The sequence below is a fragment of the Phyllobates terribilis genome, unplaced genomic scaffold (genome assembly GCF_046119375.1).
Source record: "Phyllobates terribilis strain yellow unplaced genomic scaffold, ASM4611937v1 Scaffold_9__5_contigs__length_417890890, whole genome shotgun sequence".
Lineage (NCBI taxonomy): Eukaryota > Metazoa > Chordata > Amphibia > Anura > Dendrobatidae > Phyllobates > Phyllobates terribilis.
In genome coordinates this window covers 368,709,917-368,724,538 of record NW_027362769.1, presented here as the reverse complement: position 1 = coordinate 368,724,538, position 14,622 = coordinate 368,709,917, and the positions used below count along the sequence as shown (strand labels likewise).

Below are 14,622 nucleotides of genomic sequence, written 5' to 3'. Positions count from 1 at the left end.
CTGGCAAGGCATGTGGCCCAGGAGTTGGGTGCCAGTTGGCACCAACTAAGGCTTTCTATCTCGGTCAGGGTATTTAGAAAGCGGGCTAGGGTAGGAAACAAAATCTTTGCCCCAGGTGAAGAAAGCCAAGCTGCAGTGCTGACTGTGATCAGATTATATAAAGCACAGATAGGGAGTTGAAGATCAGGGTTAAACCATCACGAGGAGCTCTCCACCCTGTTCCCTTCTGCTCCGTCCCCGCTGGTGCTCTGTGTTACTTTGATGCAGATGGGTGATGGATCACCGCTGTATGGACAGGCAGATTCTGCACGCTGCAAGCAGGTAAGTACCTCCTAAGATCCACATACTTCTGCCTAATTCTTAGTTCGTGCCGGGATCTTTGTGATTGCATGGAGCAGAGACACTTTAGATAACTGCAATATAATATATTCAATGTGAGAAACAACTTCTGGAGAGAATAACAGGGGCTGTCCACTAGTTTAAAGGGAACTTGTCACATTTGAAAAACAGTATTTACCTGCAGATATAGGGTTAATCTGCAGGTAAATTGCATTACAATACTGTCTGGACAAATTACTGAAAGTGCAGCTACTGGGAGGAAATTAATTCATTTCCTCCTGGGAGCCGCCGGCTTTCTGTCATAGGGGCGGTGCAGGGAGCGATTACAGTCACAACACCACTCACTATACTTGGACACTATGATTGATAGTTCAGTCTGCACTGCGACATGTCAATTAAAGTGTTGCGTCTTGCTTACCCGCTGTCCCTCACAGTGTAATGAGCGGTGACTAGAACCAATCCGTGTATTCCTCCGTGACTGAAAGCCGGCGGCTCCCGGGAGAATTTTTTTTTTTCCTCCCGGTAGCCGCACTTTCAGTAAGGTATCCAGCCCGCATTGAAGTGCTATTTACCTGCAGATTGACACCACATCTGCAGGTAGATAGCGTTTTTTGAGGTGCCATGTTTCCTTTAAAGGACGTTTTCCGTATTCAACACTGTGTCCCTCACCGATCTCCTGGCTTCTTCTTTTGACGTGGGCCGCATCACTTGACCATTGCAGCAAATCAGCAGCACTAATTGGCTGCAAAATCACACTCGGATGGAATATGAAGGCTGCAACCGATCTGTGGCCAGTTATTAGCTGCAGCGGTCATGTCATGCTTCCTGGAAGAAGGAATCTGAAGACATGGTGCAGAGTACAGAGTAGTGGCACCATTTTCTTTGCACTTTTCCCACCACCCTGGGCCCACGTGGAATGTGCTTTATACCAGAGTACAACCCCTTTAAAACAACAAATCTAGATGTTCCATTTATACTTGCTCCTTGGGAACACAGTTGCACTGGATGTTGGTTTGCCCAAAGAATTCTAAAAAGCCTCTTTACCTTGGCAAGAAGGGAATCTTTCAGCAGGAATTCACACCCCAAACTTTTTATATGCGCATGTAACTTTTTCATAGACCAGTCCAGCAATACCTTTACATGACCAGTCCAGCCAGGGTCGGCTCCAGGCTTTTGTGGGCCCCGAGCAAAAGAGTGTCAGTGGGCCCCTTTAACACATACCACGATTCATGATGCACAGATATTGCAGAGAAATATACATATAGTAAAAGGCCAAAGATTTCACTTCTTACGTTACATGAGCGATATCTATTGTAAATTCCACAACAGCTCAGAAACCGGCGAATCGCTCCATACAGAATACTGGCCCCCATAAAATGCTCCATACAGGATACTGGACCCCATAGAACGCTCGTACAGGATACTTGGCTCCCTTATTACGCTCCATACAGGATACTGGCCCCCACGTAATGCCCCATGCAGGCTGTTCCCCCAACATAATGCCCCATGCAGGCTGTCCCCCCCCCCCCACATAATGCCCCATGCAGGCTGTTCCCCCCCACATAAGGCCCCATGCAGGATGTCACCCCCCCCCTTATACTGCCCCATGCAGGATGTCACCCCCCTATATAATGCCCCATGCAGGATGTCACCCCCCCTTATAATGCCCCATGCAGGATGTCACCCCCCCTTATAATGCCCCATGCAGGATGTCATCCCCCCGTCCTTATAATGCCCCATGCAGGATGTCACCCCCCCATATAATGCCCCATGCAGGATGTCACCCCCCCCATATAATGCCTCATGCAGGATGTCACCCCCCATATAATGCCTCATGCAGGATGTCACCCCCCCATATAATGCCTCATGCAGGATGTCACGCCCCCCATATAATGCCTCATGCAGGATGTCACCCCCCTATATAATGCCCCATGCAGGATGTCACCCCCCTTATAATGCCCCATGCAGGATGTCATCCCCCCGTCCTTATAATACCCCATGCAGGATGTCACCCCCCCATATAATGCCCCATGCAGGATGTCACTCCCCCCCATATAATGCCCTATGCAGGATGTCACTCCCCCCCCATATAATGCCGCATGCAGGATGTCACTCCCCCCCATATAATGCCCCATGTAGGATGTCACCTCTCCCCCCATATAATGCCCCATGCTGGATGTCACTCCCCCCACCCATATAATGCCCCTTGCAGGATGTCCCCCCCCAATATAATGCCCCATGCGGGATGTCACCCCTCCCTTATAATGCCCCTTGCCTCCATACATTAAAAAAAAAAAATCAGATACTCACCTCACTTCTCACCTGCTGCCGCTGCTCTGGACTCCAGCGTTGCCGGCGTCTTCCCACTCTGTGCTGCGACTGCTCAGGAGAGGGCGCGGTGATGTCTTTCTGAGATGTCACAGTGCAGCAGCTGCAGAAAATTCAGGACCTGCTGCGGAGGCACGGGGAGAGGTAAGTATTGTGCTGGCTGCCGGGGCCCTGAGCAAGCAGTGGGGGGGGGGCGGCGCTCTCCTCCGCTCACAGGTCCCATAGCGCGGCGGGGTGCCCGACGGCGAGTGGGCCCCCCCTGCCTGCTCAGGGCCCCAGCACTTGCCCGGGTGCGCCGGGCCTGAGTCCTGCAATACCTTTACATAACCTGTCCTGTTCATCCATTACTGAGAAATCAGCATTTGAATTGATATACAAATTAAGTTGAAAAGCTATGGTAGATCTGAAGCCTCTGTCACTCCAGCTCTATACCTGACCAGCGTTGCCTCGTTCTGCTTAAGTGACGACTACTTTACCTGAAGTCAAACCGCGCAGAGGCTGTCAGTCAAGCAGGAGTAGGCAGCGCTGGGCAGGTGATAGAGCTGGAGTGACAGAGGCTTCAGATCTACAAATAGCTCTTCAACTGTTCAATGAAGGAACAGACTTGCCAAGTAAAGCTATTGCTGGACTGGTCTATGAAAGAGTTACATGCACATAGAGCTGGAGTTACAGAGGCTTCAGCTCTGCTATACCATTTGTATATCAATTCAAACCCTGATTTCCCAGTAACGGAGGAACAGACTGGCCATGTGGAGGTATTGCTGGACTTGTCTTTCAATAGCTACATGCACATATAAATAGTTTGGAGTGTGAAATCCTGCTGACAGATTCCCTTTAAGACACTGAACATTTGCCAAAATGAAAGAAAATCCTAGCTCCAAACTTCCCTAGCAACACCTCCCATTAACTTTTCCCAGATTTCTCCTGTGCTGCACCTGTACTCTAGAATGCTCTTTTCTGGGAAAATAAGGCTAATGGATAACATTCACACTTCTAAAAGCTTCCTAAAAGCACATTTTTGTGCTGGTACTTATCACCTATCATAAAACATTTCACAATACCGTTACGATTCTTGATTTTCACACCTCTACAGGGTGCCATTTCTATCTACATGCTTTATTGTAATTGTTTTTAAACTGTCTGCACTCAAAACTTATAAGAACTTTTTAGTCCTGTAGGTAACAGTGGCTCACGATTCTTGTGCCACAAGGGGGCCCTCTACCTCATAAGAAAAGACAAGTATCATAAATGGCACATTGTTACGGAATTTGCAATGGGGCCCAGGAGCTTACACTCTAGGATCTCTTCCCCTTGGACATTTGCGTACAGTGAGACTGGCGCATCTCAGAGCGCTTGTTGTGGCATCTACGATGAGCAATCGTGCAATAATGCTGTAATGCAATTTCGATATCTCTTCTCGTCGCTTCTCCTTCCACTATTTTTCATCCCTTCGCTCTGAAATGTGTGTTTAGGGAGAATGCTCGATGCCAGACATATACATTAATCTGCAGTCCCCAGACAATAGAGGTTAGAACAAAAAGCATATTTTGCTTTCGCTGTCTCCGCTCGCCCCTGATGGATACCCTGGCGCACGGGGTGTGAATATTTGGTAAAGACTAAAGAGCCTTTATTGCATTTTCACACTTCACTTCATTCACGCTGCTATTTTTAAGCCTTTAGTGCTTGGCTTGCAAAATGCAGAGCGTAGGTGTCGGTGGTGGAAGTAGTGTAGTAGCGAGGAGCAGAGTACTATCGGCAGGAGGATCGGAGGTAGTTAATGGTTAATGTGATGACTTCAGTCTTACAGAATTATTAAATGGCATTTCCTCAATGAAGGCTCATTCAGACGTCCGTGCCAATGGGTCCGAGCACTGACCGCTAAAGCACGGACTGCATAGAAACACACGAAGCTGTCACTCTTGGGTCGGGAGATCCACCGGCCAGTCCGTGCACTGCGTTCCAGTCTCGGTCCTATTTATACGTCCATCTGACTGCTTCCTTAGGGGCTGGGACTGGACGACGACTTGGGCCGCACCACAGGTCGTATAGCCAAAGGTCATTATGTGCCACTGCAACATTGCAGATAAATTGAGCAGCGTCCGCAAAAAGCATGCTACAAAATATCCAACAGGGTCAGACTTTTTGCAACTTGCTTGTCGCAGTTCCAATACACTGGGTGTCGCAATGTGACCTCTTTTAACTGCAATGTAGCAGCGGCACGTAGTGATTTTCGGCCGCACGACCTGTGTCGTCATGCAGCTCCAGCTTTAGTCGATGTAGGACAGAATTGCTGCAGATTTTACCTGCAGGTAAAATCCGCAGTAGATTACAGGACCAGGCAAGTGCATGAAATTTTGCATTTCTTATCCACATGCTTCAGGCTATTTCCACATGTAATTGACCGGCAATGCAGATTCTGTCAATTTCTGTCGCAGTTTATCTCACATTTTTTTATTTAGTGTGGGGTGAAATCAGCATCATTTTCTGCATGTAAAATGCAGATTTTTGCAGCTGATTTGCAGCAAAATCTGTAGCTATATTTTTTCTCCAGTACATGTGGATGTTCCCTAAATTATGTTATATCTTGATTATATGCCCGCTCTCTATCACTCTAATAGCCTTTTAAAGGAAATGTGGTTGGTTTTGTATCATACATGACAATGGATTGCTTGGGAAGAGGGTAACAAAGGGCAAATTTAATAATGATTACCCATCGGGCAGGTATGGTGCCAAACTTCAGAAACCAAGAGAGCGTTCACCACTCTAATTTCAGAACGGTAGTTCAGGACTAAAAATAAAAAAGATGGCTGCTGTCTTATAAAAAACAGCGCCACATATTTTTTCTGGATGCATGTAGTATTGCAGCTCAGATCCATTCACTTCATATGATCTCAGCTGCAACCCCAAAAAAAATCCTGGAACAGGTTTGGCACGGTATCTTTTGGGAAGAAAACAGCTATGTTTTTCTTACCGTGGACATAACCTTTAAGGGGAATTTTGAAGAATTTTCATTGTTACCCTATTCTTAAAAGCTATGTGCACCTTTGCACTTAAGGAAGGGGAAGAAGAGGGTCACGCAACTCGGATCAGAGGGGAAAGATCATTCAAGTTATTAGTGAGGGCAGCTCAGATGGGGAGAAAAACACCTGATCCTTCATGAGCTGTAGAAGGGAAATCACCGCAGGAATGAAGCTGTGCTGATGCATAAGAGCTAGTCAAGGCAGCAGCTTTCTGGGAACATACACCTTACATCCTCAATGCTTTACTAGGGGAATAAACTCTCATGTGAAAAGTCTAACAAAGGATGCAAACTACAAATCAAGGGATCTAAAAAAAGTATGAAGACAGCAGAGTGAAACTTTTTAAACTAAAAGTAACCACTAACAAATGTAGAAATATGTTTTTCCCACCATGTCTAAAGCATCCTTAGGATATAAGCAGAAGGAGTCGGCCAGGTTGGAGCACCGTGGTTCCTTCTGTGTTGCTCCGAGCACCATCATGAATTGGTACATGAGTTCTCAACCAGTGTATGCTATATATATGGATACTATGACATTTATATCATAATAATAGCTAATAAGTATAAAAGTAACTCACACATGGTTAACATCGTCCAGTCATGTTGTCCTCACATGGGGTGGTCTTGTCTTGTGGCCACAAAAACTTCAGCTTAGGGGGATGTCAGGATCTGGACTTTTGCAGAAACATCTGGTCCGGACACATGAGATCCCAGAAGATGTGCGGGGGACCCCTCTAAGTAACCTTTTTGCTGCATTTATGGAAGAACATAGACGATAGAATACAATGTGCTGTATGTCCTTTTACACAGAAAAACAACAACTCTCCTTGGCTTAGTAAGTGCACACTAGTTATTTATGGCCACAATAATGCAAGGAGCCAGAGGAGGGAAGACATAGGTGGATACGGAGGGGGCAGTCACACAAAGGTTTCATACCGAAAGAGTTACACCTTTGGATAATCTGAGGGTCCCGATATACAGTTAGGTCCAGAAATATTTGGACAGAAGTTTTGGCATTCTTGATGTTTACAAAAACATATTTAAGATACAGTTATATAATCAATATGGGCTGAAAGTGCAAACTCTCAGCTTTAATTTGAGGGTAGTCACATCCTAATTGGAGTAAGGGTTTAAGAATTACAGCTCTTTAAAATGTAGCTGCATCTTTTTGAAGGGATCAAAGGTAATTTGAAAATTATCTTAAAAGCTCGGGCTCCATGGGCTATTCAGTCATTAATCCATCATCAATTAAGCAGGTAAAAGGTCTGGAACTGATTCCAAGTGTGGCATTTGTATTGGGAAGCTGTTGCTGTGAACCCACAACATTCAGTTAAAGGAGGAGACACAGCCCAACATTAGGCTGAAAAAAATTAGAAATTCATCAGGGAGATAGCAGAAATGTTAGAAGTGGCCAAATCAACAGCTTGGTACATTCGGCAAAAAAAACCCTCGAGCTTGTGAATTCAAAGGCCTGGACGTCTACAGAAGACAACAGTTGTGGATGATCGCAGATTCCTTTCCAACGAGAAGAAAAACCCCTTCACAAGATCCGCCCAAGTGAAGAACATTCTCCAGGAAGTCGATGTCTCAGTATCTACGTCTACCATAAAGAGAAGACGTCATGAGAGCAAATACAGAGGGGTCACCACAAGGTACACACCGTTAATCAGCCTGAAAAATGGAAAGGCCAGAATAGACTTTGCCAAAAAATATCTAAAGAAGCCGCCCAGTTCTGGAAAAGCAAAACGAAGATCAACCTGTAACGGCTCATGATCCAAAGCACTGCACATCCTCTGTAACACACGGTGGAGGCGGTGTGATGGCGCGGGCAGGCATGGCTTCCAATGGCGCCGGGTCACTAGTGTTTATTGATGATGGGACTGAAGACAGAAACAGCCGGATGAATTCTGTGTGTACAGGGCGAGGCTTTCTGCTCAGATTCTATCAAATGCAGCAATTTTGATTGGACGGCGCTTCAGAGTAAGATGGACAATGACCCAAAACATACTGAGTCAATCACCAGATCTCAGCCACATCGAGCAGCATTTCACATGCTTTAAGGAATTCTACCTTAAACAAAGTTAATTTTAAAGTTGATTTTAATCAATACACTGTGTTCCAAATTATTATGCAAATAATATTTTCTCAGATTTTCCCAAATTACCTATATGAATTGCAGTCATTGTAATTTTCCAGTCAAATAACTATTAGAGTACAATTGAAAGGTTTTTGTACAAACTGCCTATGATAACAGTATATTTTTAAAAAAATAAAAAACTCAAAATGCATGTTCCAAATTATTATGCACAGCAGAGTTTTCAACCTTTTCATTTTAATAAAGAACAAAAAAATGGTCATTTTTGAAATTATAAGCATTAGCAGGTTATTACAAACTGAAATCAAACAGTTTTCAACTCAAAACTTTATTCTAGGTGATGTTACATTTGCACATAGGACCGCTTGTTCGAAAGGAGCTTCTGAACTCTCTCGTCCATTGAATTTGTCAGGTTTTGGATGGTTTCTGCTTCAATTGTTTTGCATGAGGACAGAATACCCTCCCAGAGCTGTTGCTTAGATGTGAACTGCCTCCCGCCATCATAGACACTCCTTTTGATGATGCTCCAGAGGTTCTCAATGGGGTTGAGGTCAGGGGAGCATGGGTGCCACACCATAAGTTTGTCCCCTTTTATGCCCATAGCAGCCAGAGATGCAGATGTGTTATGTGCAGCATGAGACGGGGCATTATCATGAAAATGATCTTGCTGCGGAATGCACGGTTCTTCTTCTTGAACCATGGAAGGAAGTGCTGTTTGAGAAACTCAACATACATTATGGAGTTCATCTTTACCCCTTCATGGATCCTAAAAGGGCCGACAATCTCTCTCCCCATGATTCCAGCCCAAAACATTACTCTACCTCCTCCTTGTTAGCGCCGTAGCCGTGTTTGCATGGGGTGTCCATCAACCAGCCATCCTCTACTCCATCCATCTGGACCATTGAGATCATTTCATGCATGATAATGCCCCGTCTCATGCTGCACATAACACATCTGCATCTCTGCCTGCTATGGACATAAAAGGGGACAAACTTATGGTGTGGCACCAATGCTCCCCTGACCTCAACCCCATTGAGAACCTCTGGAGCATCATCAAAAGGAGTGTCTATGATGGCGGGAGGCAGTTCACATCTAAGCAACAGCTCTGGGAGGGTATTCTGTCCTCATGCAAAACAATTGAAGCAGAAACCATCCAAAACCTGACAAATTCAATGGACGAGAGAGTTCAGAAGCTCCTTTCGAACAAGCGGTCCTATGTGCAAATGTAACATCACCTAGAATAAAGTTTTGAGTTGAAAACTGTTTGATTTCAGTTTGTAATAACCTGCTAATGCTTATAATTTCAAAAATGACCATTTTTTTGTTCTTTATTAAAATGAAAAGGTTGAAAACTCTGCTGTGCATAATAATTTGGAACATGCATTTTGAGTGCAGTTTGAGTTTTTTATTTTTTTAAAAATATACTGTTATCATAGGCAGTTTGTACAAAAACCTTTCAATTGTACTCTAATAGTTATTTGACTGGAAAATTACAATGACTGCAATTCATATAGGTAATTTGGGAAAATCTGAGAAAATATTATTTGCATAATAATTTGGAACACAGTGTACATCTTGGAATAATAATAATTTCCACAATTGGATGTGTTTAAAAAAACCTGTGCTGAGATAATGTTATAAATGTGCCCCTGCTGTGTACTGTGTAATGGCTGTGTCTGACCGTGCAGGAACATGGTCTGATCATAGCACAGCTCCTGGTCAAGGGAGGATGCTCAGAGCTGCTGCAGCGCTGTTGATGTGACCTCAGAGCTGCTGCAGCGCTGTTGATGCGACCTCAGAGCTGCTGCAGCACTGTTTATGTGATGTCAGCGCCGCAGACAGTAACAGACACCGTGTGCACCAGCGGAGACTTTGCATTGGACCTGGGGAGACTGAGTAAAGCACTGATTGTTTTTGTTTTTTTAAACAAACTGCAGCTGGGGCAGTGCTTTCCTGAAACCGAAAAACTCCTTTCACTTGATCTCTGTGTCTGTGTCCAGTACTGATGCAGATTTTAGGATTTCATGTTTTTAGACATGACACCCTGCACAATAGAACTGCGCTGCCTGTGTAGTATTCTTAGTGATTGCACTGTAAGGGGCTGATTTCTCCTTTCATCTTTGTCTTTGAGCAGGGGACTTATCTCTCCATAAGTACACCCTCCAGCACTTGTAAATCATCTCACGGCAGATTTTATTTATGTGCAGGATCAATTAGTAATCTAACCCTGCCGGAGGAAGCAAAGCTGCTTTCTGCTATATATTTTGTTATATATTGATTACATAATAAGTTATAATTAATATTTAAGTGAAGCAAAGAGAAATGCTATTTTTCTGGGATTTTTTTTTTGCATTTTATTTGCTAGTTTTGGTACAAATGACAGCCATTTTTAGTCTCCTATAATGTTAGTGGCATTCACATTCAGTATGATACAAAAATTGCCAGTAATATTCAGCCCTCCCATCTAAATTTTTATGCTCTTAATATATTGTAGTCATTATATTATATAGCACTGTGTACTTACAATTGCTCATTTTGCCTTTCTACCCAGATAATCCTTCTCTTTTCCATTAGGTCTTTGACATCACGTGATTAAAAACTGACCAGCTGAATCCTTCTAAGCTCTATGTAGAAACAGGAGCTCAGTTTTTTCCCTGTATGAGTCATAAGTCACTGCAAAAGTCCCTGGCTGGGGGAGGAGCTAGGTCAGGAGGTGAAAAGGGGAATGACTCATGCAAGGAAAAAGAGACATCCTGTTTCTAGATAGAGTTTAGAAGGATTCGAATACTCAGTTTTTAATCACATGATGTCAGAGACAAAGAAAAAAGAAGAATTATCTGGGTAGAAAGGCAAAATGAGCAATTGTAAGTACACAGTGCTGTATAATATGATGATTGCAATATATTAAGAGGATAAAACTTTGATGGGAGGAATGCTTCTTTAATAAGCTAAATATTCATATTTTGTATAGCCACCAAATAATAAAAAGGAAAAACTAGGGTAATGCCCAATTAGATGGGCCATTACTCAGCGAAGGACAAACTAGCTTGTTCCTAGCTATTGGCCCATCTAAACAGGTCGGTAATCACCCAACAAATGAGCAAAACTCTTGATTGTTTGGTGCGATGATTTTTAAAATCCTCGTTATTGGCGGCATAACGACCCATGTAAACAGGCGATGTGCTGCCGATGACAATATATTCCACGGGCACAGAATGACCATATTAATGTTCGTACTGTGCACGTTGAATGTTCATTGGCCGATAAATGACCTCCTTTTACATGCGGCAATCATCTGCATCTGCAAATTGTGGCTGAACAACCACTTTTACAAGTAGGGATGTGCTGCCGAGTCCGACCAATGATGATTTTTAGCCCATACAAACGATGCAATAACATAGCAAACGAGCATCTGGTAGGCTGATTGCAGGACAAGTTTACACAGGATGATGATTGTGAACAAATATTCCCACGAATGTGCGTTTGGTCAATCGGCCATTGTACAAAGACCTTTATTCAAATTTTCACTGCAGAAGGAGCCTTAGATAATGACTTGGACGCTAGCTTGTAAGGGGTAATAATAATCATTTTTATTTGTATAGCGCCAACATATTCTGCAGCACTTTACATTTAATATGGGACTTGTACAGATAATAAAGACATTACAGAGTAAACACATAACTCAACAGATATCAAGAGGAGTGAGGGTCCTGCCGTTTGCAAGCTTATAATCCATGAGAAAATAGTAGGGTGATAGACAGATGAGGATGCAGATTTAGGGCGGTGCTGAACTGTGGGGCGCTTTGTGGGTGACAGTGATAAGTTTATATTGGACTCTGTAGCTTATGGGCAACCAGTGCAACAACTGGCACAGGATGGAGGCATCGGTGTAGCGATTGGAGACCACTGTGATCCTGGCTGCTGCATTCAGGACGGATTGGAGAGGGGAGAGTTTAGTAAGAGGGAGACCGATTAGTAGAGGGTTGCAATAGTCCAGACAAGAATGAATAAGAGCAACAGTAAGAGTACAAACAGTAAATTTTTGCAGATTCAAAGGTAAGAAAAGGTTCAATTCTAGAGATGTTTTTGAGGTATAGGTAACCCTACGTATACCAAGGTGGTGCAGTGTGCCCCCTTTAAATAGTATACATACTTTTGCCTTTGCTGGGAAGAGTGGTTTCCCCACTAAGTGGTTGGCAAAAGGAATTGCAAGTGGATACCATCAACATTTCAAATTAATTTTACTTACTGGGAGGCAACAAGATCGATGGTTACAGAATCTATTTAAGAGGTAACAGGTTTGAACAAGATGGTTAGATGATTAGAATACAGCAACAAACTGTATATTAACTGCAACACTTTGCTTGTACATACCACAATCTGCTGGCAAACACCTCAGCAGCATTTCCTTCACACAGACACAATCTCTTCATCTTTTACACAGTGCAGCACAGCACACACCCACAGTGCTACCACAACTACTTCTCATGGCCACCTCTTTTGGCAGCAGAACCTGCTTGTGTTTGGCAATTTGTACATTTGTGCAGAGTACTCACTCTTTCGCTGCATCACAGTTCCTCACAGAAAGACCTTTGTCTCTGGTCATCTGCTATATTGGTAATCCTCATCACACTCAGGCCGTAGAACTCAGACTCCTCTGGTGTGGAAATAATCACAGTCAGGAATAAGCCTCTATCTCCCCTCTGTTGTGGCAGATCTTCACTCTTATGGTGGCTAATTATCATCCTCGGCGGATGCACTCACAGGAATAACCCTCTATGATTCTCTCTACTGTGCTAAACCATCGCTCTTACAGCGGCTAATTTTCAACCTGTTGGTGTATGCACTTTTGATTTACAGGAATAAGCCTCTATGCTCTCCTCTGTAGTTGCTATCCTCACCCTTTCTCTATAATAGCAGCTCTGTCTCTCAGATGGGCTGGTCTCTCCCATATGCAGAAAACTAAATCAGTGTCAATGAAGGATCGTGTTTCGTACATGCTCCTCGTTGGCCCTATCTAGTTTCCTAGGGTGGCACAGCAATTGGTAAGTGTTACTCTCCCTACTTGCTAATTTTCTATGATGCAGACTTTCTTTGCTGAGCCACACTCTCCATTCCTGCTTCTACCTGTGTCTACCTTCCTCTAGGAATTAACACACGAGAATCAGGCTCTCTGTACACAACTGTGGAGCACGGGCAGACATTCTAATTGTTAGAACCCTCCTGTTAGTTTTTGCTATCTTGTGTTTTGCGGTCACGTGACCAGCTGCCTATATATTCCAGCTCTGCCCTTCTGGCTTTGCTGGACTTCAGTGTTTTTTGCCTGTCTCTCTAGCCTGGTGCTTCGGTGCCTATCTCTGTCTAGTTCGCTTGGTCCTCTGGGACCTCTAGTACTTCTAGTACTTTTTGTCTGTTTGTCTTTTGCTCTGCAACAACTTCTGTTAGGAGGTGTCCCATTTTTGTCCCAGTCCTTAGTTCTTTTAGGGATCCCTCCCTTTATTCTATAGGTCTCCGTTCAGACTAGCCGAGGACGAAGGCGGGTCTGTTCACAAGGAACAGGCTGCCCGCTACATCGTAGGGGATCAGCTTAGTCTTACTGTAGGGACAGCTTTCCCCTTTCTTTCCTTACAGTTATGATCTGCAACATAAACTAAGTCCAGCCCAAAAAAACTAAAAGGAAGGAAATTCGGGGATCAGTATGGTTTCCGTCCAGGATTTGGCTCAACGCCTGCAGGGATTGTCTCTGGAGGTGTCCGAGCTTCAGCAACACGTGAGTAGCTGTCCTGGAGCGCATTTTGTCGAACCAAAGGTAGGACTGCCTGATGTTTTTTATGGTAAACGGCAAGATTTTTTTTCCTTTAAAAATGCTTGTTTGTTATATTTTCGTTTGAGACCAAGGTCCTCTGGGAATGAATCACAGCGCATTGGTTTTATTATGTCACTTTTGCGCAATGAACCACAGGGGTGGGCCTTTTCTCTCCAGCCTAATGATCCATGTTTAAGGTCTGTTGAAGAATTTTTTTCTGCTATGGGGCTATTATATGACGATCCTGATCGAATCTCATCTGCAGAATCAGAACTTACACATTTGAATCAGGGGTCAGATGATGTTGAAATTTATTGCACACACTTCAGGAGATGGGCCTCAGAAGTTAAATGGAATGATTCGGCATTGAAATGTTTATTTCTTGCTGGTCTGAGTGAAAGGGTTAAGGATTTGCTAATTGCATTCCCTGCACCTGAGACTCTGCAGGAAGCTATGCAGTTAGCTGTTCGTGTGGACAGGAGAATAAGGTCCAGGGTCAATGATGTAAAAACTCCTGTAACTTCAGGTCCTAGTTTCCAGAAAATCTGCTCTGACAGTGGAGAACCAATGGAGGTTGGGGCGATGTCACTCCGCTCTCAAGAAAGAGATCGGAGCTTCGCCGAAGGTTTGTGTCTTTATTGTGGTAAAGCTGATCATTTGATTAAGTATTGTGAGCGTCGTTTAAGTAAAGAAAAAAAAAGGTCAGTTACGCCCGTATAGCTTGTTTACGCTCTGCAGGAGTGTTCCTTTCTGGGAGTACTGCTCTGCAGGGAGATTTGATTAAATTTCAGGTTTTTGTGGATTGTGGTTCAACGCTTAATGTGATTGATAAAGGGTTTTTGGAAAAACTTAAATTGGAATCCAAACCTTTGTCATCACCTATTTCTGTGGTTGCAATTGATAACACTCCTTTGAAATGTATAACTCACAAGACTGCTGCATTTCCTCTCACTATCAATAGTGTTCACCAAGAAATTTGTGACTTGGTTGTTTTGGATAATTTGCCCTCTCCAGTTGTTCTAGGATTGCCTTGGT

The 14,622-nt window shown here is 43.8% G+C and overlaps 1 protein-coding gene across 1 annotated transcript in view; it reads left to right on the top strand.

Moving 5' to 3' along the window:
* The first annotated feature begins 236 nt into the window (after positions 1 to 236).
* LOC141162277 (ankyrin repeat and fibronectin type-III domain-containing protein 1-like) overlaps positions 237 to 14,622 on the top strand; it is a 305,183-nt gene continuing 290,797 nt past the window's right edge. The window contains exon 1 of the mRNA XM_073648215.1: positions 237 to 321. Within this exon, the coding sequence (XP_073504316.1) occupies positions 275 to 321 (47 nt within the window). The 5' untranslated portion in view covers positions 237 to 274. The remainder of the gene's footprint in view (positions 322 to 14,622) is intronic.